The sequence below is a fragment of the Geotrypetes seraphini genome, chromosome 4, assembly GCF_902459505.1.
Source record: "Geotrypetes seraphini chromosome 4, aGeoSer1.1, whole genome shotgun sequence".
NCBI classification, from domain to species: domain Eukaryota; kingdom Metazoa; phylum Chordata; class Amphibia; order Gymnophiona; family Dermophiidae; genus Geotrypetes; species Geotrypetes seraphini.
The window spans coordinates 26,656,010-26,680,721 of NC_047087.1; the positions used below are offsets into that span (position 1 = coordinate 26,656,010).

General features: G+C 41.8%; 1 protein-coding gene across 2 annotated transcripts in view; it reads left to right on the forward strand.

The window, feature by feature from the left end:
• Positions 1–1,600: 1,600 nt before the first annotated feature.
• CLEC3A (C-type lectin domain family 3 member A) overlaps positions 1,601–24,712 on the forward strand; it is a 53,388-nt gene continuing 30,276 nt past the window's right edge. Inside the window, exons 1-4 of one of the 2 annotated variants that reach the window (XM_033943641.1) lie at positions 1,601–1,856; positions 9,863–9,946; positions 16,358–16,549; positions 17,901–18,038. In XM_033943641.1, the coding sequence (XP_033799532.1) occupies positions 1,742–1,856; positions 9,863–9,946; positions 16,358–16,549; positions 17,901–18,038 (529 nt within the window). In that variant the 5' untranslated portion in view covers positions 1,601–1,741. Of the gene's footprint in view, positions 1,857–9,862; positions 9,947–16,357; positions 16,925–17,900; positions 18,039–24,712 lie in introns of those variants that run through there. The other variant, XM_033943640.1, reaches the window with a different exon arrangement.

The window sequence follows — 24,712 nt, forward strand, 5'->3', positions numbered from 1 at the left end:
CAGGTGGGATGCGAGACCCCCAGAACATATCACCCCAGGTAGTGAGGGATCAGCATACCAAGTTTCGTTCAAATCGGTCAAGCCGTTTTTGCGTTGGCAGCTTTTTACATTTTTTCCATTGACATGAATGGGTGAAATCTGATGTTCTGTTTGTAGCTCCGCCCACGTGTGCAGGTGGGCCGCGAGACCCCCAGAACATATCACCCCAGGTAGTTGGAATTACTGTGAGAATGGCAGTTTTTTACATTTTTTCCATTGACATGAATGGGTGAAATCTGATTTTCTGTTTGTAGCTCCGCCCATGTGTGCAGGTGGGCCGCGAGACCCCCAGAACATATCACCCCAGGTAGTGAGGGATCAGCATACCAAGTTTAGTTCAAATCGGTCCCACAGCTTTTTACATTTTTCCCATTGACTTGAATGGGTGAAATCTGAAGTTATGTTTGTAGCTCCGCCCACATGTGCAGTTGGGCCGCGAGACCCCCAGAACATATCATCCCGGGTAGTGAGGGATCCGCATACCAAGTTTCGTTCAAATCGGGCAAGCCGTTTTTGAGTTGGCAGCTCTTTACATTTTTTCCATTGACATGAATGGGTGAAATCTGATTTTCTGTTTGTAGCTCCGGCCAGGTGTGCAGGTTGGCCGCGATACCCCCAGAACATATCACCCCAGGTAGTGAGGGATCGGCATACCAAGTTTCGTTCAAATCAGGCAAGCCGTTTTTGCGTTGGCAGCTCTTTACATTTTTTCCATTGACATGAATGGGTGAAATCCGATTATCTGTTTGTAGCTCCGCCCACGTGTGCAGGTGGGCCGCGAGACCCCCAGAACATATCATCCCGGGTAGTGAGGGATCTGCATACCAAGGTTCTTTCAAATCGGTCAAGCCGTTTTTGCGTGATCGCAGCACATACATACATACATCCGATTTTATATATATAGATTGATTTATAAGCTCTTGATTTGCTGTTTCATCAATAAAAATTGTTTCAAAGTAAAATTCTAGCACAACAACCCCCCCCCTATAAAAATTAAAAACACTTAAAAAAGGATCTCTAATTACTCATCAGTCTCAATCTATTTATTTAACAGGATATATATATGTCAGGCTTCATATTTTCTTGTGTGGTTTTCATGTTTTGATACTGGTATAAAGTTTTTTGGATCAGCAAATCTCCTGCTTTATTTTTCTATACCGTTCTCCCAGGGGAGCTCAGAATGGTTTTACATAAATTTATTCAGGTACTCAAGCATGTCTGTCCTGGTGGGCTCACAATCTATCTAATGCACCTGGGGCAAATGGGGGGGGGATTAAGTGACTTGCCGAGGGTCACAAGAAGCAGCGTGGGTCTGAACCCACAACCTCAGGGTGCTGAGGCTGTAGCTTTAACCACTGCGCCACACTCTCCCCTCAGGAACCCCCCCCCCCCATATATTATAAAAACATATATGAAGTAGAAAAGAGTAAATCTTAATTTGAGAAACTTATGAAAGAAGGGTCAGAACAAACAAAAGCATGAGCTAAAGAGTTAAAACAAGGGATCACCTTATACTACAGCCAGCCAACTGAAACACGTAACACGTTTCATGACCTGGGGAAGGTGCCAGCAAAACAGATATTTTGTATAAAGCTGGCTTTAGTCAGTCCTCTGCTGAGATGAGACTGTGTGATTTACTGGACCGGCATGTGAGAGAGAAAGAGACTCCAGTGCCACTTCTTTCTAGAGCTTCAGAAGAACCATGACACACCCTGGGCTTCTAATACTCCTCTTCATGGCGACGCTCCTGGTGGAACAGACGGGGGCTCAGGCTTCCAGACTCAAAGCAAAAAAGGATCACCGATCCAAAGACCGAGGTAATCATTTTTAATTCTTGCATACAGCGAACAAGATGGCCTACAGAGACCTTAAGTCAGAATTACTCTAGTAATTAGTGGTCTCCTTGAAACGTTATCATCCAACTTTCTAGATAAGATAAAGCCAAGGGCGTTTCTGGGTATTGTGCTGGGCAATTACATATCTGCAGCTGGTATCAGATATTTGCAGCTGCAGCCCCAAATTACCTAATACTTATTTATTTTTTTTACATTTCTATGCCGTTTTATTCCAAAACGTTTAACAACAAAATGACATCCATAAAATATTGAAACAGGTCAGAACAGATAAACGCAAAAGCAGAAAGATTCAATCCTTACAACAAGGTCAAATGCTCAAAAGAAATGCATCAACAAATAATTGCATTTTCAGCAGTATGATTAAGAATTTTGAACAATTTGGCCATCAAAATTATTTTAAGACACTGGAAGGATACATCAAAGGTGGACTATATGACTTGGTGGAATACTGTTTGTATTACTGTTACATTTGAGCGTATTGCTGCAGAAAGATGTACGGTAATGCTTCAAACAAATTTAATAAAATATGGGAGCCATTGAAATCTTTTGGTTATGCGCCTGCTAAACCATGAGGATTTGTTTGAATACGGTATACAAACATACTGTTTTTCTGTTTTATCTATGATAGCATTAATGATTGTTAATTGTTATTCATATTGTTTTGTTCTGTTTTTCTTCCTTACTTTTTTATTTTTTTTTTTTTAATAAATTTTGAATACATTTACAATATCCAATAATTCCAAAGGAAAAAAGGATAAATACATAAATCAATACATAATCAAATCATACATACATAATTCCTTTTAAGCCCACATTAATGGGGAGCACATATTGCTATTTCTAATCAAGTAAATTTAGGAAAATAAGGACAATAATTCTCGATTCAAACTAAAGAACCTTGAATCATTCCTTAAAATGGGATATTATTTATTTAATTCTCCTCATATTCTCAGCTAAATGAAACAAAATCTCATTTCTGTTCTCTTGCAACTAAAAATTGTTGTAATTGTATAGAATCCCAGAAAGCATACTCAATATCTTGTAACTTAACCAGGCATTTACAGGGAAATTTCAAATAAAAGGACGCCTCCAGGGCCAAAACTCTATCCTTCAATTTCAGAAATTCTTTCCTCCTCATTTGAGTGGTCCTGGATACATCTGGAAAAATCCTAACCAAATCCCCACAAAATTTCATTAGCCTATTTTTGAAGTAAAGTCTCATTATTAACATTTTATCCATCTCGCTCATGCACGTTATTACCAAGGTGGACCGACTCTGAATCCTTATTTTTATAAGACTTATCTTATTTTACATATGTGTATGATTACTTTAAATGCCAATAAAATCAATCGAACTAATATCGGCAGCTGTGGAATTTGTGATTATCTGCATAGTCTCCAGCTGATGGCCAAATACACAGGTATAAAACATTAATGAGATGGCGCTTACATTTGTTCTCTGCCACCTGCAGTGAGGTTCTGTGTCTCCCGACTGCGCCATCACAGCGCTTCTCATCTGCCTCTTTCTTCTGATACAATACAGCATGAGGCGAATGGGGAAATTGGAAGTGCACGCCACTTCTAAATCAATCAGGCATGAGTGCATCAGGAGTCACTGAAAAAGAGGCATCCAAGATTTACAAAAAGGAGAGCTCACCCAGTAATTGGAGCTTGATTATCCATGCATGGTCAAGGAGGGTAGGTGCTTTATACGTCCGCAGCGAGCAACATGTGGGTCACTTCAAAATTGACTATCCAGTAACTCTTAGGGATACTGAAGGGTTTTGCAGAGTTTGTTTGGACTGTCTTATCTATGGGAAAACTAATTTTAAAGACCATTCAGGGAGGATATGCTCAATTGCATAGTTTGCACGAATTGAAACCCATGTTGACTTCCTATGACTTTCGATCGGTAGTTCAGGGATTAATACTGTCAAGACTAGATTATTGTAACTCACTCTATCTTGGAATAGCTTATTGATGAACTCAGCCCGCTAGACTGATTACTGGTGTTTATGGATGGCTCACATTGTACTTACTTTAAAACATTTGCATTGGCTTCTGATACAACAAAGAGTGTAACACAAGGTGCTATATCCATAGTTCATCAAGTTTTGTATCATATGGCCCCTGTGTGTTTTCAAACTCTTTTGGAAATATATTGACCAGGAAGAATGTTGAGGTCTGAGGGTGGGATGAGGCTGACAGAGACCAGGGAATTAGGAGTGCATTATGCTGTGACGAAGGTTACAATGTTTTCTATAGCTGGTGCGAAAATGTGTAACGCATTACCAGGGCATTTGCGACTTTGTGCTGATCGTGTGAACTTTAAGAAGTTACAGAAAACACAGCTATTAGTGCATTCATGTAAATATGTTGTAAGCAGACAGATATGAAGGTGCGGTTTTTTTAATGTAATGGTATCTGTTTTAATACTATCGTGTTTCCTCGAAAATAAGACCTACCCCGAAAATAAGCCCTAGCATGATTTTTGGGGTAGGTCTTAATATAAGCCCTACCCCAAAAGTAAGCCCTAGTCCTGGGATTCGCCGGCAGCAACTCTTCAACCCGCCCCCCTGCCCTCGCCCCCAGCCACGCAGCCGAACCTCCGCTGACCCTCCATCCTTCCCTCCCATCCGAACCCCACCGACCGCGAGCGAGCATACCTTCAGCTAAAGCAGCGTGGGCCTGCAGCACTCTAAACAGGCTGCTTCGGCCTTGTCCGCCGGGGAATTCACTCTGCCGCGTTACTGATTATGTCATCATATGATAGAAGGGATGGGAGGGAAGGAAGGATAGAAGCTGGGCAAGGGTTCTGCTGCACAGGGGGATGGGAGGGAGGGAGGAAAGATGCTGCACATGTGGGGGAGAGAAAGGAAAGAGGAAGAATTGGGGTGAAGGAGAGGAAGGGATAGATGATCATGTACATACCCCGAAAATAAGACCTAGTGCATTCTTGGGGCCCAAAATTAATGTACGACACTGCCTTATTTTTTGGGAAACCCAGTATGTATGTTTCTTGGAAACTGCTTGGTCTTAGGTGGTATATAAATATTTTTAAATAAAAAAATTAATGAATGCATGCAACCCGACATGAACTGTGTTTCAGCATAAAGCCTGCATCAAGGGTTTCAGAATCACAAAGTCTCTTTTTGCTTTGGATGGTTTGTTAGGAGAAAAGCCTCACAAAACTGATTGTACACTCTCTGTTATCATAAAATGAAGTTACAACACTCTTAGCGTCTCCATTTGGAACTGTGAAAACAAAAGATTGACAGGCACTAAACGCCACATAGCTTGGCGCCTATGTCTTAGGCGACGTTTATAGAATCAGGACCTAAGTGCTACTCTGTAAAGAGCATTCAGCCCAGAGCACCCTTTCTAGAATAGTGCTGTGTGAATTTTTCCCAATGCCTTCTTTTCAGCACCATTCACTGAATCCGACCCTTGTTGTGTGGTATCTGTACAACTTAACCATGCTTGAGTCAAAGTATTCCTATGTCTCTATATTGCCATTGAAAACACTGTTCCTTCTAAGACACAGGTCTTCGCTAATTTTTAAGTGAGGGCCATTTTGGGTTTAAAAGGGCTGAAGGAGAGCCAAGTGTCTTCGTATTTGGGGTCATGACACCAATAATGCTTCTTGACATTCATTCCTACTAGAACACCTGGCCTTGCCCAGGGCAGGTTTAACCAATAGGCCAAGTAGGCACGTGCCTAGGGCCCGAAATGGTTAGGGAGGCCCGATGAAGAAGGGCATCAACATTGTTTTTTCCAAACGGCAATGGGCCCCTCCAGCATTGATCAGCAACGCGGCCCCCCCCCCTCCTCGACAGAAAGTAAGACAAGCAAGCAACGTGGGTAAGAAAGGCAACGGGAACTGTAATTGTGCAAGCGGTGCTGCTTGCCCAAAGCTTCCCTCTGACGCAACTTCCTGTTTACGCCTGGGCGCATGGTGGGGTGGGGCAGGGGGCCCAGTGTACTTGTGTGCTTAGGGGCCCTCGATGAATTAATCCTGCCCTGGCCTTGCCTACACATTCAGAACACAGATAAACCCTATACAAACACAGGACTACAAACTAAAAGTCCTAATATATACAAATAAAATCCTAAGATGCCAGGCTATACATGCAATACAACACCAGAGAAGAAGAAAGAAATCCATTTCTTCCTGAACAGTGCAAAAAAATATTTTGTTAAGCTGAGATTTTTACACCTGTTGAAGTCATTGTTAACCAGTTCTAATTTTCATTTGGTTATTCAAAGTCTGATTTTTCCACATTTTGACTTCACTAATGGGTGTTCAGGCTGCTCAGAAGTCTAAGGCAAGGTTAATTACTGGAACTTCTAGATTTGAACACATCACTCCTGTTCTTATAGAATTGCGCTGGTTACCAATTGAGTATTATATTCGCTATAAATTGTTGCTACTTGTTTTGAAAACATTGGCTGGCAAGAAATTTTCAGTTTTATTAGACTACCTTTGTATTTATCGACCGATACGGAACTTACATTCCTTGAACAGTAATGCCCTTGTGTTCGTGAAATTCACCGCGAGGAATATAGGAAATCTATATTCTATGTGTGTGGACCACAGGTATGGAACCAATTACCTGAGCAATTGTGAGGGCTTAGTGATGTTGACCGTTTCAAGATTCTGTTGAAAATGTTTTTGTTTAGGGAGGTACTGTATATCAATGCTGATTTTCTAGATATCTTTAAATGTTTTAAAGTTTAACACGTAATTGCTGTTTTAATGTATTTGTTATAAATTATGTATGTTTGTTGGAATCCACCTAGAATTGTTGATAGAGCAGAATATAATTTTTTAAATAAATAAAATATAGGCAGCAGATGTAAATTCTCAAAACTGACATTTCAGTCACTAAATTGAAAAATAAAATCATTTTTCCTACCTTTGTTGTCTGGTGATTTTATTTTTCTAATCATCTTCTCCTGGTCTCTGGTTGCTCCTCCTTCTGTCTGTGCTCTTAACTCTGTTTCCAGGACCTTCTTATCTATTTGCTGTTTTTCTGTCCTTCTTCACTTTCTGCCCTACATCCATCTTTCAATGAAATGTAGCAATCAGGGTACTGCGACTCAGAAATAGGAGATCAGTAAAGAGTCCTAAATATATATGAATATAAACTGATTCCTGTCAATAAGACATGCTCAAATAAGAACATAAGAACTGCCATCTCCGGATCAGACCCATGGTCCATCGAGTCCGGCGATCCGCACACGCGGAGGCCCAGTCAGGTATACACCTGATGTAGTTTTAATCACCCATATCTCTCTATGCCTCTCGTAAGGAGATATGCATCTAATTTGCCTTTGAATCCTAGCACAGTGGATTCCTTAATAACCTCCTGTGGAAGAGCATTCCAGGCGTCCACCACTCGCTGCGTGAAGCAGAACTTCCTGACATTTGTCCTGGACTTGTCCCCCCTTAGCTTCAAACCATGTCCTCTTGTCCGTGTCACGTTGGACAATGTAAATAATTTGTTTTTCTGCTCTATTTTATCGATGTCTTTCAGTATTTTGAACGTCTCTATCATGTCCCCTCGCAGCCTCCTCTTCTCAAGGGAGAATAGTCCCAGTTTCTTGAGTCGTTCCTCATATTCCAAGTTCTCCATATCTCTTATTAGCTTCGTTGCTCGTCTCTGCACCTTCTCCAGCAGTTTTATATCCTTCTTTAGGTTGGGAGACCAATGTTGGACACAGTATTCCAAGTGTGGTCTGACCATTGCTCTATAAAGCGGCATTATGACTTTCTTCTATCTACTCGTGATTCCTTTCTTTATCATGCCTAACATTCTGTTTGCTTTCTTTGCTGCTGCCGCACATTGTGCCGATGGCTTCAGGGTCCTATATATCAGTACACCCAGGTCCTTTTCTTGTTCGCTCTTACCCAGAGTTGCGCCTGACATTCTATACACATGTTCCTTATTCTTACTACCTAAATACATTACTTTGCATTTCTCCACGTTGAACTTCATCTGCCATTGCTCTGCCCATTTCTCTAACTGATACAAGTCGCTCTGGAGTTCCTCGCTATCTTCTTGTGATCTGATTGCCCGGCATAGCTTTGTGTCGTCTGCAAACTTAATGATCTCACTGGATATTCCGTCTTCCAGGTCATTGATATAAATATTAAATAGGATCGGCCCAAGTACCGAGCCCTGGGGCACACCACTAGTCACTTTCTCCCAGTCTGAGAACTTCCCATTTATGCCCACTCTCTGCTTCCTGTTTTCCAGCCATTTGCTTATCCACCTTTGTATATCTCCCTCTATTCCATGGCTTTGTAGTTTCCTGAGAAGTCTTTCAAATAATGATCAAATAATTTACTGTGCGCTCAGAGATATGAAACTGTTATGGGGAATGAGACCACCCCCCTCCCCTTTGCAGGAGTTCACCGTCCAGTCATTGCGTTAGATCATATGATCATTCTCTGAGATTAAATACGAGATTATAACAGTATCATGATTTTGTAAACTTTTTTTGTATTTTCTTCTTTTTTATAATGTTGTATTTTCTTAAAAAGTCCAGTTCAAAGAAGAATAATATAATTTTAAAATTATTTTTCACTCCATATGTAATAGAAAATCATCGCTCTATATGCAGACTAGTCATTATTAAGGGCTCCTTTTACGAAGCCGCGTTAGCGGTTTAACGCACGTAATAGCACACGCTAAACTGCCGGCCACGCTAGACGCTAACGCCAGCATTGAGCTGGCATTAGTTCTAGCCTCGTAGCGCGGGTTTAGCGCGCGCTAAAAAGCTGCGTGCGCTAAAACCGCTAACATGGCTTCGTAAAAGGAGCCCTAAAATTCTTATAACTTTTATAAGCCAGATTTGAAAACAACAGACCCTGTTTAACAGAAAAGCAGGTGATAGTAAAGGGGGGGATTTCATCAACGGACTAGTGCTCCCTCTAAGTATTGGCCGGATGCGGGCAAATTTTTTCTCACATCAGCGACAAGTTCTAAAAAAAATTTTCAGGTGAGAAACAAGTTCTAAAAAAAACCCAACAATTTTCCAGACACGCAAGTAGTTTTGGCCCTCTGACACTAAGGGCTCCTTTTACGAAGGTGCGCTAGCATTTTTAGCGCACGCACCGGATTAGCGCATGCTATAGCCTATGCTAGCTAAAAAATTACCGCCTGCTGAAGAGGAGGTGGTAGCGGCTAGAGCGCTATTCCGCGCGTTAAGGCCCTAACGCACCTTCGTATAAGGAGCCCTAAGCCGCGGTTGTGAGCAACCATGTCAAATTTGTTAGTGACGCTCCTGGAATGTGCTCAGCTTAGAGGGAACGTAGATGCTAACCGATTTAAGGGGCCTTTTACTAAGGGGCGCTAGCCGATTTAGCGCACGCTAAATGCTAACGTGCCCATAGAATATAATGCATATATCTGCTCAACACTCGCTATTAAAAACTCTATTAATTTAAATTTCAAATATTTATTATTTTTTATACACTTATATTATAAATTATATCATAATATCATACACAAAATACACAATATTATTCACCCCACCATTGTAAATGGAGTGAATGATATTGTGTATTTTGTATATATTATGGTATAATTTATTATATAAGTGTATAAAAAATAATAAATATTTGAAATTTAAATTAATAGAGTTTTTAATAGCGAGTGTTGAGCAGATATATGTAATATATATAACGCTATTTTTATGGTATAATTAGTTCCGTGCTAGGTGGTTGGTATATTCATAGACCATAATGGGCGCGTTAGCATTTAGCGTGCTCTAATCTTTAGCATGCGCTAAATCGGCTCGCGCGCCTTAGTAAAAGGCCCCTTTAGTGCGTGCTAATGATTAGTGCGTGCTAAATGCTAAGACAGCCGTTATAGTCCTTTGGGTGTCTTACGGCGCATGAAATCGGCTAGTGCCCTTTGATGAATTCCCTCCTAACTCTCTTGTCATTTTTTTCTTTTAAGAAAAGGATGGTGATTTGAAGACTCAGATTGACAAACTCTGGAGAGAAGTCAACTCCCTGAAGGAAATGCAAGCCCTGCAGACAGGTAAGCTAGGCCTGATTTGGGTTTTATCTGTAAAATCCCTAACACTTTGGAACAAGCAGAATTTTTAAAGTAGTTCAGGAACGATCACATTCAGTAACTACATTGAAACCTTTAACTGAATCCAGTATGTTTTAAGTCACTAACAGGGACACGTCATTAAGGTATGGTAAAAGGCATTCTTTTATCGCACTTTGATTTACCACACCAGTCAGCAATCTGTGGTATTTTACCACCCCTGGCTGCTGACTTCCAAATAAATAACTCTGCTTGCAAACATGACCCCTAGTGGCAGTAGCACAAGACTACCACTATGGGTGCTGTTTTGGACATGTCACCAGCAGGACAGGAGTGATTGAGGATTGTTTATGTCCTAAGCACACTGGACCACCAAGTACAGGATCACCAGGCCCCCAATGCTGTAAGAGGGTTCTTTAGGGGGATGGGGATTCTGCTAGGGGGTGTGAATATGATGGAAGTGGGGAGTTCTGATTATGGGGGTGTGAGTGTAATTTAGGAGGGATGGGATTGGATCAATGGTCCAGGAAGTGACATCAGAGGAAGAGCCAACACTGGCACAAGCAGCAGGCTAGAGTTACTGCTCGCACCAGGAAAGTTAGAGGTATGGGGGAAGGGAAGGGGTTCGTGAGTGTGGTAGTGGAGGAGGGGGAAGGAGCAGGGAGGTGGAGAGGAGGACGGGTGCCGGTGCCCCCACCAAGATAGTGCCTGGGGAGGACCGCCCCCCCCTTACTATTACAAACAAACTTCTAATAATTGCAAATAACATATGGAAATATCTTTCAAAACTTTATCTTCAAACCAATAAATGTTTTGTGTCCTTCAAGATATAATGCTCTTTGTCTTTCAAGATATAATGCTCTTTCTTTAAAATTTTATAAAAATGACATTATTTAAGGTACAAGGAAATCTATCTGAAAATAAAATGACAAATAAACAATCATGTATATGTACATGGGCTTTTTTTTCCAGAGACAACGTTTTACATAGAAACATGATGGCAGATAAAGGCCAAACGGCCCGTCCAATCTGCCCAGCCGCAGTAAACATTATCTCTTCCTCTCTCTAAAAGATCCCACACCTTCTTGAATTCAGACACAGTTTCTGTCTCCACCACTTCTTCCAGGAGACTATTCCACACATCCACCACCCTTTCTGCAAAAAAAATTTCCATAGATTATTCCAGAGTTACCTCTTAACTTCATCCTATGCCCTCTCATTTCAGAGCTTCCTTTCGAATAAAAGAGACTTGACTCATGCACATTTATATACTTCCTTTTTCCTACTGGCCATACCTCTTCCTATGCACCCTAGCATTCTTCTAGCTTTCGCTGTCACCTTTTCAACCTCTTTGGCCACCTTAAGATCATCACTTATAATCACACTGAATTCCTGTTCTTCTGTCGTCCACATAAGTTCTTCAACCCCCAAATGGTACCGTTCCATTGCTTTTTTGCAGCCCACATGCATGACCTTGCATTTCTTAGCATTAAATTTTAGCTGCCAAATTCAGACCATTCTTCAAGCTTCGCTAGATCTTTCTTCATATTATTCACACCATCCGGGGTGTCTACTCTATTGCAGATTCTGGTATCATCTCCAAAGAGGCAAATCTTACCTGACAGCCCTTTAGCAATATCTATATATATAAAATCGGAGGTATGTATGTGTGTATGTGTGTATGTGCCGCGATCACGCAAAAACGGCTTGACCGATTTGAACGAAACTTGGTATGCAGATCCCTCACTACCTGGGATGATATGTTCTGGGGGTCTCGCGGCCCACCTGCACACGTGGGTGGAGCTACAAACAGAAAATCAGATTTCACCCATTCATGTCAATGGAAAAAATGTAAAAAGCTGCCAACGCAAAAACGGCTTGCCCGATTTGAACGAAACTTGGTATGCAGATCCCTCACTACCTGGGGTGATATGTTCTGGGGGTCTCGCGGCCCACCTGCACACGTGGGCGGAGCTACAAACAGAAAATCAGATTTCACCCATTCATGTCAATGGAAAAAATGTAAAAAGCTGCCAACGCAAAAACGGCTTGCCCAATTTGAACGAAACTTGGTATGCAGATCCCTCACTACCTGGGGTGATATGTTCTGGGGGTCTTGCAGCCCACCTGCACACGTGGGCGGAGCTACAAACAGAAAATCAGATTTCACCCATTCATGTCAATGGAAAAAATGTAAAAAGCTGCCAACGCAAAAACGGCTTGCCCGATTTGAACGAAACTTGCTATGCTGGTCCCTCACTACCTGGGGTGATATGTTCTGTGGGTATCGTGGCCCACCTGCACACGTGGGCGGAGCTACAAACAGAAAATCATATTTCACCCATTCAAGTCAATGGAAAAAATGTAAAAAGCTGTGGGACCGATTTGAACGCAAATTGGTATGCAGATCCCTCACTACCTGGGGTGATATGTTCTGGGGGTCTCACGGCCCACCTGCACACATGGGCGGAGCTACAAACAGAAAATCAGATTTCACCCATTCATGTCAATGGAAAAAATGTAAAAAGCTGCCAACGCAAAAACGACTTGCCCGATTTGAACGAAACTTGGTATGCAGATCCCTCACTACCTGGGGTGATATGTTCTGGGGGTCTCTTCACCCAAGAATTTATATGTTCTTGCTCCTGGAGGTGAAACTAAAAATGTTGTTTATAATCAAGTTTTGTGTTAGTTGTATTGTATTCATTTTGTCAAATATTTCACATTATAATTTGAATATTGTACTTTTTATAAAGCTGTAAAAAAATAATTTCATTCACCACTATAAAGTATCTTTATTTGAATCCATTTACAGTGTTATTGCTATAATTAAATACCCGTGCAACACCGGGGCATCAGCTAGTTACTTATAAAAATGTTAAAAAGAACAGAACCCTTGAATCACACCACTGGTAACATCCCTTTCCTCAGAGCAATCTCCACTAACCACTACCCTCTGTCATCTTCCACTTAACCAGTTCCTGACCTAGCTCATCACTTTGGGGCCCATCCCAAGAGCACTCAGTTTATTTATTAGATATCTGTGTGGAACACTGTCAAAGGCTTTGCTAAAATCTAAATACACTACATCTAGCACACTCTCTCTATCCAATTCTCTGGTCACCCAGTCAAAGAAATTGATCAGGTTTTTCTGACAAGACCTACCTCTAATGAATCTATGTTGCCTCTGGTCCTGTAATCCACTGGATTGCAGAAACTTCACCATTCTCTGTTTTAAAAGTGTTTCCATTAATTTGCTTGCCACAGAAGTCAGACTTACTAGCCTGTAATTCTCTTCTTCTTCCTTACTTCCACTTTTGTGTAGAGGGACTGTTAGCTAAGCAAAGAAAGATTGACTTATGACCACTTGGAACACTTGCCACATAATTCTTCCAAACTGGTGAATACAAAATTCTTATTTTGAATACTCTGCCTTGCACTTGCTTGTTAAAGGTTAAGTTAACTGATGGATAATTCATTTTGCTTTAGCTCTTACATGCCCTGTGTATGAAAAGACCTTTAGATCGCTGCATCTGGAGTTGGGCCAAGTCTACAACTATTTCCTGATCACTGAGACAGCATTGCTTTAGAATTCAAATATCCTCTTCCATTTGCTGAAGGAGTTCCAAATGTATTAATAAAGACTTCTATGTAAAATATTTAAATATATCAAGACAGCAAATTAAGTTCTTTAAAGCAAAAATGTTGCAGAAAGAGAAGCTAAGTCTTCTGGCCATCAGAACAAATGGAGACTCTGCAAAGCAATGTGCTGAAGCCCTAGAGCTGTGTCTCGCAAACTTTTCCGGACGATGGCACACTAAAACCAGTGCCCCAGCCGGAAGCCACCCGGAAGTCAACACAATGACATCATGTGCATGTGTGACGTCATCACGTCAACGTCCGCGAATGCACAGAGGCCCTTCTGGCCTGTCTGGTCCATCTGGCCACGACCCCACCGTTACAGGGATCCAGGAGGGGCGGGGAGAAGAGGAGAGATGCCATCCAGAAGGAGAGTCAGCTGCGCCAGCTAACTTCATACAGGCAGGCAGAATGGATGACTTTCCTCCTTGCCAGTATGTTGCAGCATACCAGAAATCTCAGGAGGCACACAGTTTGCGATACACTGCCCTAGAGGGTAGTTCCAATAGAGGAGAAATGTTTGTTGGTGAAATATGTGATGTTAAGAGTTCAGTTATACAGGGTACTCACTAAAACCCTCCTTGATTTTAAATGGTTTAAATTTATTGGAATATTCTTTCACCTTTGAGGCTACAGTTTCATCAACTCATAAGGTTTCATATGGTCAGTGGCATACCAAAGGTGGGGTGGTCCACCCCGGGTGCACACTCCAAGGGGGTGCACAGCCGGCCGGGTCCGGAACCTCCCACGCTGCTCTAAACGGCACCTCAGTGCGGCTGCCATACTTATTCCAGAGCAGAGTTGGCAGCCACGCTGAAGTGCAGGAAGTTCCTGAGATGACTGCATCTACCGCCTCTGCTCCGGAAGAGGTAAGTGACGTCAGAGGGGGTGGATTGGCAGCTGCAGTCATCGCGGGACCTTGCCACAACTCCCTGAGTCTGCCGGCCCATCCCCCTCCGTCACTTACCTCTTCCAGAGCATAGGCAGCAGAAGTAGTCATTGCGGGACCTTGCTGATTTGGATGGAGAGAGAAAGGAGCATAGCAGGGTGGTGAAGGGTGAGAAAGGGGGTTAGGGTGGTATGGAGGCATGGTGGAGGGAGAGAAAGGGGGCAGATGCTGATGGAAGTGGGGGAAGGGAGAGGAGAGAGTGAAATGCCAGACCATGGGGGTATGGGAGAGGGAAGGAGAGGAGAGAGATGCCAGACCATTGGAGGAGGGAAGGGAAGAAGATGGATGCCAGACCAATGGGGGTGAAGGGAGAGATGGAAGGGGGAGGCATCAAGTTTCTGGAAGGGGAATGGAAGGAGAGAAGATGCCATACAGAAGGGGCAGAGAGAGGCTAGACAGTTGATGAAAGGAAGAAGATGAGGAAAGCAGAAACCAAAGAAGATAAGGTAGAAAAAAATTATGTTTATTTATTTTTTTTGCTTTAGGGGAGATGCATTGCTGTTTCTGTGGTGTTGCATTGTATGCAGAGTCCAGCTTCTTGGTGCTTCAGTTTAATCTTTGTCTACGTATTTTTATTCTATCTCCCCATTTACAAAACTGTAAAGCATTTTATCGTTGGCATCTGAGCTGTTACCACCGTGGCTAAAAATCACACTACAGTTTTGAAAAAGGGGGAGGAGTTAGTTTGTGATTACATTTTCCATACTAAGCGAAGGTGTTTTCTGTGTTCGGTGTGTTCGAAAAAACATAGTTTTCTGTTAGGATTGACTGTGTAGGATTGATCTGTACTAGCCTGGGCTTGTTTAGTTTTACAATGGGTTTCTTGATGTATTGCTCACTGCAGTATGTAAGATGCTGCCTTTTCCTAGGTACACTCTTGTGTGACGTGTGGATTGTTACTAAAAATCATGTTTTCATACAGATGGGGGTGTCAAAAAATGATGGGCCCCGGGTGTCACATATGCTAGGTACGTCACTGCATATGGTATCTGTTGATTACAAATGTACACTTGAAGTGCGCCCCACCTGTTACTCGGCAAACACTGATGCAATAATCGAGCTCGGACCAGACTCTCCGAAGCATATCCGGCGCGATCGCGTTTATAGCTTCAGTGATGCGTTCCTGTAGATCATCCATTGTTGCGGGTAGTGGAGGTACATACACTCTGTCTTTCATGTACCCCCAAAAGAAAACATCACAAACAGTACAAGTTATTCATACTTGACGCTTTTCATTTTAATGATATGAAAAGAAAAGAAATGAAAAGTATCAAGAAAAGTGTGGAATAACTTGTACGTTTCATGGCTCCACATCATTCTTTTCCTGGCTGGGCTGAGAACTTTTCAGTGGCCCCTTGTTTTGTGATGTCATAATGCTTCATTCCACCAATGTCTAAGAGCCAACCTCATCAGTGATGTCACAATGGCTCAGTTTCCCTATACTTGTGCCCATTTACTAGATGCATTTGCCTCATTGAAACGAAAAGTGTCAAGAAAAATGTGGAATAACTTGTTTCGTGGCTCCACATCATTCTTTTCTTGGTTGGGCTGAGAACTTTTCAGTGGCACCTTATATAAAGGTAATGGGACTTGATATACTGCCTTTCTGTGGTTACAGTCAAAGTGATTTACAACTTATATACATGTACTTAATGTTCTCCTGATTGTAAGAGTACCCTGAGCTAAGAGCAATTAAAAAAAATTAAACTATTCAACATTTAAAAAATATCATTTTGGATAATAGTACTATTATGCATTTATTTATATTTGTTGCTTCATTTGGCTAACCAGTTGTTATCTATCCACAGTCTGCCTCCGTGGCACTAAATTGCACAAGAAGTGCTACTTGGCATTCGATGGGTCCAAGCCCTTCCATGAAGCCAACGAAGACTGCATCACCAAGGGAGGGACGCTGGCTGTTCCCAGAGACAATGATGAAAATCAGGCCCTTCGCGACTATGGCAAGAGGAGCCTCCCAGGGGCAGCAGAATTCTGGTTAGGTATCAACGATATGGTTAACGAAGGGAAATTTGTGGATGTCAATGGGGCTACCATAAACTTCTTCAACTGGGACCGATCCCAGCCCAACGGAGGGAAGCGTGAAAACTGTGCCCTCTTTTCCCAGTCATCTCAGGGCAAATGGGTGGATGACGCCTGTCGTAGTATGAAAAAATACATTTGTGAGTTTCTTATTCCGTAAGAGGATGTGGTCAAAGCTCGCAACACAGCTTTTGGAAGGTTCTGCAATATTTTCAATTTCTGTATCAAAAACATAATATCATAATATACTGTAACATATCCCAAAAAGAACATAAGATTTGCCGCTGCTGGGTCAGACCAGTGGTCCATCATGCCCAGCAGTCCCCTCACGTGGCAGCCCTTAGATCAAAGACCAGTGCCTTATTTCAGTCTAGCCTTACCTGCGTATGTTCTGGTCCAGCAGGAACTTATCTAACCTTTTATTGAATCCCTGAAGGGTGCTTTCCCCCTATAACAGCCTCTGGAAGAGCGTTCCAGATTTCTACCACTCTCTGGGGAAGAAGAACCTCCTTATGTTTATACGGAATCTATACCCTTTTAACTTTAGCGAGTGCCCTCTCGTCCTCTCCACCTTGGAGACGGTGAACAATCTCTCATCCTCTACTAAGTCAATTCCCTTCAATATCTTGAATACTATGGAACCAATAACAGTCAGAGTTCTTTGATATATGGCCAACAAGGGCTTTTCAATACCTGGGTATTCAGCCCCAAATTTCAAGTACACTATAGCCACTGGCATTTATTGTAGTTCTGGTAAAATCCCAGCATGGCACCCAGATAACTACGGAATGAAATTAAGATGGTCTTTTTACTGTCCAGATATGCAGTTAGCAGGCTGAATATAGCCTCTAACTGGGTAACTATTGTCTCGGTAAGACTATGTCCCAGTTTGGGTTTGCCCCGATCAGTGCAATTATAGGCAGAAAGTTCTCAATGTGGTCTGGTATTAAGAAAAGTTATTTTTCTGTTAATTCCAGTTACTAATAACTAGGTCTCATTGCATACATAGTAACATAGTAGATGACGGCAGATAAAGACCCGAATGGTCCATCCAGTCTGCCCAACCTGATTCAATTTAAATTTTTTCTTCTTAGCTTTTTTTTCTGGGCAAGAATCCAAAACTCTACCCGGTACTGTGCTTGGGTTCCAACTGCCAAAATCTCCGTCAAAACCTACTCCAGCCCATCTACACCCTCCCTGCCATTGAAGCCCTCCCCAGCCCATCCTCCCCGGCCATATACAGACACCGACTGTGCAAGTCTGCCCAGCACTGGCCTTAGTTCAATATTTACTCTTATTTTCTGATTCTAGATCCTCTGTGTTCATCCCACGCTTCTTTGAACTCCGTCATCGTTTTCCTCTCCACCACCTCTCACGGGAGCGCATTCCAGGCATCCACCACCCTCTCCGTAAAGTATGGAACCTGTGCTAAAACAGCACCAGTTCATGGTAAAATAACACATGTTGATAACTTTCTCCCTAAATGACTTAGGCCCAAATTCTATATATAGCGTCCAAAGTTGTGCGTGCAAATCAGTGCGCATAGCCAAGTTGCACGCACAGCTTAATTGTTTAACAAGCCAATCGGTGCTGATAATTGGCAATTAACACTTAATAATTGACACTAATTGGTACCAATTAGAAGCTACGTGCACAGCTTTGTAGGTGTATTCTACAAAGTGCTGTGCATCATTTCTAGTGCGCAAATCTCAAAAAAGGATGTGGCTATGGGTGGAGCATGGCAGATCATGGGTGTTCCTAAAGATCAGACATACTGTTATAGAATATGCCCGATCTGCACACAACTTAGGCGCAGGTTTTACGCCTGGTTTTCCTTAAATGGATGCGTCCAAATGTTATGCCACATGCGGCTGCTAAGTGCGATTCTGTATATAGCAGGAGCGTTTTACAGAATAGCACTAAATGCTGTTCTGATCAGTGCCGATTTTGTAGGTACCATACATAGAACGGGGGAGGGGGGTGTTAATAAATTCACATTCCTAATAAATATCTATAATTACATATGTAGTACATTCAGGTAATATAAACAAAAATATAATTATCAGGATATTATGTATATTAAACACATATATGAGGTATGCTTAACGTAAGCATATGTCCCGTTTTGAACGAAACCATCCCGTTTTTAGGTAGTGTATCCCGTTGTCCCCAAGCATAGCTTCGGGATGCTGAAATGTCCCGTTTTCAGAAAGAGAGCAACCCACTGTAACAATTTAAAAAAAAAAAATAAAGCGCTGTGAATGGGGACAACGGGATGCGACTTTACATGCAGCGGGCCCACAAGCCTTCTCCCCGACGTCAATTCTGACGTCAGAATTGACGTCGGGGAGAAGACTTGTGGGCCTGCCGCTTGTAAAGTTGCTGCACACCCCTGGTTTGTTGCTGTGTCAGTGTCAGGGAAGCAGGAAGAAATCGGCGGTGGTGGCTTGGAGAAATCGACAGTGGTGGGGGAGGGAGAGATAAAGAAAGAAAGGAGGGCAGGGAGAGAGAGAGAGAAAGAAAGAAAGAAAGGGAAGGGAAGGGCGAGCAGGGAGAGAGAAAGAAAGAAAGACAGATAGCTACAATGTTATTACCTAATAATACCGTTTTGAGGAAAAAAATAAATGATCACAATAGATATGCTATAATAAATTATAGAGAGAGAGTTTTGTAGCAGTTATAGTTTATTATATGGCATATAGGAATATACATGGCTAAAATTTCAAAAACATTTAACTGGACAGTAGCCATTAGCCACTACCTGGATAAATACCCTAAATGAACCCCGTTCATGAAATGTAATTTTCAGTAGCACTATATAAAAAGTGTACCTCTACACTTTCTGGATAGTGAAGGCAGCTGATTCCTCCTGGCGGTGGCTGCGGCAGTCGTCCATGCTGTTTGCTAGGCACCAGAAGGAGTGGGGAGTGAGGAGTCAGCGGCTCTTCTGGATTACAATCAGCCCAGCCTTCAATCCCAGTCCTGGTCCAGCTAAAATGGCTGAAAATGAATAAGCTAGACGCCGCGGGGGCCTTCCCTCTTGCCAAATCACTATAGCCTCTGCCGCTAATGATCCTGCCTCTCAAAATCAGGAAATAACTTTAGAGTGGGGAGGGATCGACAGTAGCAGAGTCTATAGCAATTTGACAAGAGGGAAGGCCCCTATGTCGTCTGGCTTATCCATTGCCAGCCAGTTTAGCAGGACCAGGACCGGGACTGAAGGCAGAGCTGATCGTAATCCAGATGCACCGTTGACTCCTGACTCCCCCCCCCCTCCTCCCAGCGGACAGCAAACAGCATCGGCGACCACTGAAGCAGCTGCTGGGAGAAATCAGTTGCTTGCCTTTCATGTCAGGCCTTCCCCTAACCCATGACTCTGTTCCCCACAGCCACAGCCCCCGGTAGGTAGTGTTGGAAGTGACAAAGAGAAAGAAGGGTGATGGAGAGAGATCTTGGATGGAGATGGAGGTGGAGGGAGAGAGAGAGAGAGAGAGAGAAAAGAGGTGTTGGAGAAAAGAGGGGAGAGGATATGCTGGATGAAGGGGGCAATACAGTAGAATCTGGTTCGAAGAGAGAAAGAGGGAAACAGAAAGAAAATGAAGATGCTGGAAAGGGGGAGAGAGGGAAGAGTTAGATTTAAAAAAAAAATGGAGAATAATAGGATGAGGGAGATGGAAAACTGTAAATGGAAGCAGAAAAATAAATGGAGAAAAACTGAAAGGAAAAGGTTAAAGTCAGAGATGGATGTAGGAGAGGAAGTGAAGACAGGAATGAGTGAAGAGGCAGATAGACCGCAGCCCCTGGAAAGAAAATTAAGAAAAAGACATAAGAAAGCAGAATTTGGAAACTGGGATAAACATGAATAAAATAGCTAACAATAATTGCATTTTTAATTTCATGAACAGAAAATGCAGTTTTACTGTAAATTTGCACAGCTTTCTTTTTATATTCCAAAGCGTAGAGTGCTGTTTCTCTTTCTCTGGTGTGGAGCTGCATACGGCTTCTTGAGGTTTAAGCTTGATTTTTGTCTACATTTATTTAAGTTTGTGGTTGCTTGTAGTTGCGTTTTCCTATATATGTGAATATATTAGCTTTGGGATATAACAAAGGTTTCCCAGGACCTCAGCGATACCACTCAGGGCTCGAATGCTCTCATGGCCCTAGAGCTTAATGTATCTAATTGTCACTGGTCCAATTTTTTTGTTTTTTTAATATTTTTTATGCTTATTTTAAATTATTTTAGAGGTAACTTCTCCCCATATTAGAAATTTCTAAACTTTAAACATTTCACATGTATTAAAAAAATATAAAGCACTTAGCTTTATCGTTTTAGAACGCTTGGTCAGGGGCGGTCATCCGACATGTTTCGCCACGCGCTGTATCAAGGATGCCCCCAACTACCCTAAGCATTACCACCATTCACTCCAGCACTTTCCTGAACTGAATGAATGGTGGTAATGCTTAGGGTAGTCGGGGGCATCCTTGATACATCGCGTGGCAAAACATGTCGGATGACCGCGCCTGACCAAGCGCTCTAAAACGATAAAGCTAATATTTTTTTAATACATATGAAATGTTTAAAGTTTAGAAATTTCTAATATGGGGAGCAGTTACCTCCAAAATAATTTAAAATAAGCATAAAAAATATAAAAAAACAAAAAAATTGGACCAGTGACAATTAGATACATTAAGCTCTAGGGCCATGAGAACATTCGAGCCCTGAGTGGTATTGCTGAGGTCCTGGGAAACCTTTGTTATATAAGTTCTTTACTATATTACTCAGTAAGAATATTGAAGAGCCCTTAAGATTTATTGCCTGATTGATAGTAAAGCTTTGGGATATATGTATAACAGATATTTGTATTATGTTTAGTGACTTATGAGAAAGCTGATGGGGAGGGAGGGTGAGCAGTCTTTATAGATTGGCTCACCATGACAACTCAAATTTCTAACCTCGGTTTATATTCGAGTCAACCTCCCCCCCCCCCTGTTTTTGGGGGAAAGATAAAAAGGATACCTTGGTTTATATTTGAGTATATACGGTACTTCTAAAAGCATTAGGAGGAAATATTTTTTCACTGAGAATAGTTAAGCTCTGGCAAATGTTGCCAGAGGATGTGGTAAGAGCGGTTAATGTAGCTGGGTTTAAAAAAAAAAAGGTTTGGATAAATTCCTGGAAGAAAAGTTCTCAGTCTGCTTTATGAGTGAGTCTACAGCTTGTCCTGGATCGGTAGCACGGAATGTGGCAACTATTTGGGTTTTTGCCAGGTACTTGTGACCTGGATTAGCCACCGTGAAGACAGGATACTGGGCTAGATGGACCAGTGGTCTCACTCAGTAAGGCTATTCTTAAGTTTTTTGGGTTCTAATAGTCACATCTATATAGCTATGCAGCTAAAATTAGCACAGCAAATAGGCTGTCCAAACCTGAACCACATAGGAATGCAGACAGTGGTTTAATACGGCTGCTGTCTGAAAAGCTAGCGCTGGTCACCAGCTATATTCAGCATCACTGCTTCAGAGGATAGCAGTATTGAATATACACAGGCAATTTAAAATCCATAGTGCTAACTACAGGGTTTGATTCTTGAGCCAATAATTTATTTTTTTTTGCAGCATGTATGCTTTTCAATATTAAGAAGGAAAGCCGCTAAGCTGTGGTACTATCTCGCATTTTTCTACAGCTTTGTTTACCGTAGGCGTCGCTAACCTGCAGTAACTCAGTAGTGTAGGTTAATAATTCCAGTAGAAACTGAATTATGCAATGTGGCATCCGCCACGCATGCTGCATTCTTCTTCAGCCCTGGAGCGTTGCTAACAAGATGCCTGATGCTCACAGGGAGCCATTCTTAAGGGGACCAGTGTCTGTAAAAAGTGCACTGACCAACCTCCCCTCTCAATCAAGATACATGCGATCTGCCATTAGACTTCCCCCAGACCACGAGTTCAGACCGCCCACTTCCCAAAAGATAACCCATGGATGCTTTCCCCATCCCAGCCTCCTGAAGAAGACCCTCTTCCTTGGCAGGATGACCCCTAGCAGAATTATCATTAGTCTACCTTTAGAATTGAAGCAGTGGCATTTTTGAACCCCCATGCCAAGTTTCAAGTTTTATTAATTCTTGATAAATCGCCTATTTAATTTCCTAAGCGATGTACAATACAAATTTAAAATATAACAAGTAATACAATAATAAATAAATAACAAACTAGAGAAAAAAAAAAGACAATACACGAATAGGGAGGAAAAAAGGGAGAAGTTACAATTTCTTTTCAAGAGTTAAGGAACATATAAAGGAAAATAACATAAGGGAAATAGGACTTTAAAATAGCAAGTTAAAAGGAAATTTTGGTTAAGAAAATCATAGATTAAAAGCATCTTTGAAGAGATAAGTTTTTAGGGATTTTTTAAGAGAGAGAAGGTCTTTATCATTTCTAATAAATTGAGGAATGGAGTTCCATAGAAGAGGTGCTGTGACCGAAAACATATGCCAGTGGGGGGCGGGAATAATTAGGAATCACAACTGTGCCATTGCGCCAGACCAGGTCCAAAGAAAGAAGCAAGAAATAAAACAAAACAACCACCTTACGGTGTCTTCTGTAGAACAGAATAGTGAGGCGATGATAACACAAAACAAATCAGAAAGCCAGGATTCTTACAAAGTTTAATCAATTGAAACCTAAGCTGACACACTTTTTTTTTTAAATCTTTATTGATTTTCATATAATAAAGTATATAAACATATAAACATAATAAATCAAGAAAAGCACATTCATCATACAGACATACATGAGCATTTAAACCCACCCACCCATCCAATAACTAGTCCAAAAACATAAATATGCACTTTTTGTGTTTTACCCATGGTTAGGGTTATAGTGAACTAGCTACCACTTTTCTGAGTGTCGACGACATCGAATCACGTGACTCGTGACATAGGCATCACCACTGAAACACGGCCGTATCGAGTCTGATCTGTTGTGCCACCAGAATTGTAGTAGAACATTTTTTTTTCTCATTATCTCTTGTGGACTCGTACGTTTTAAGAACACCGATTGCTTGGTTATTTCTGTGTTATCATCACCTTAATATTCTGCTCTCTATTAACCTAGGGAATTCTTGAAGTAGACCCCAGGGGCCTAGGAGGGTTAGAGGGTTTTCTTCAGAGGAGATCCTCTTCAGGGGGTTTAGGGAAAGGGTCAATCGAGTGACCTTGGGGGTTTGCCTTAGAAGTCTGGGGGTGAGTCTTCAGCTGGGGTTAGGGAGTCTTGAATGGGGGAACGAAAGAAGATCTACACCTCTTTTTTATAAGACTTGCTCCTTTAGAAAAGCTCTGGGCCACAAATTAGTGGCAAGATTCTCCGGGAATAACACAGGCTAAGTTATTCAATTTACCTATTTGCATGCTTTGAATCTCATTATTATATTGCCCCCATACCTTTACCTAACATGCATTACAATAAATTAGTACATGATTTTGCCATTTAACATAGATTAACAGGCAATATCGTGTGCTATTTCTAAGGGGAGAGTGTGGCACAGTGGTTAGATCTATAGCCTGACCACCCTGAGGCTGCAGGTTCAAATCCACGCTGCTCCTTGTGACCCTGGGCAGGCCATTTAATACCCCCCTTTGCCCCAGGAACATTAGATAAAGTGTGAGCCCACCAGGACAAACAGGGAAAATTCATGTAAACCAGTGGTCTCAAACTTGCGGCCCGCCAGGTCCTATTTTGAGGCCCTCGGTATATTTATCATAATCATAAAAGTAAAATAAAACTGTTTTGATCATATGTCTCTTTACCTATAAATGACAATATTATTATTAAGACTTAGCCAAAAGGAAAGATTTATAAACTATAAAGAGTTTTACCTCATGCAAAATTGTCATTTCTTTAATAAGAAGAAATTAACTATCCTTTCGGCGGCCCTCCAAGTACCTACAAATCCAAAATGTGGCCATGCAAAGGGTTTGAGTTTGAGACCACCGATGTAAACCATTCTAAGCTCCCTTGGGAGAACAGTCTAGAAAAATAAATAATGCACATTAGTAACTTCCCTTCCTCTCATGTTATGCTCATAATTGGTATGCATATTATTTTAATAACAAATATCCATTAGC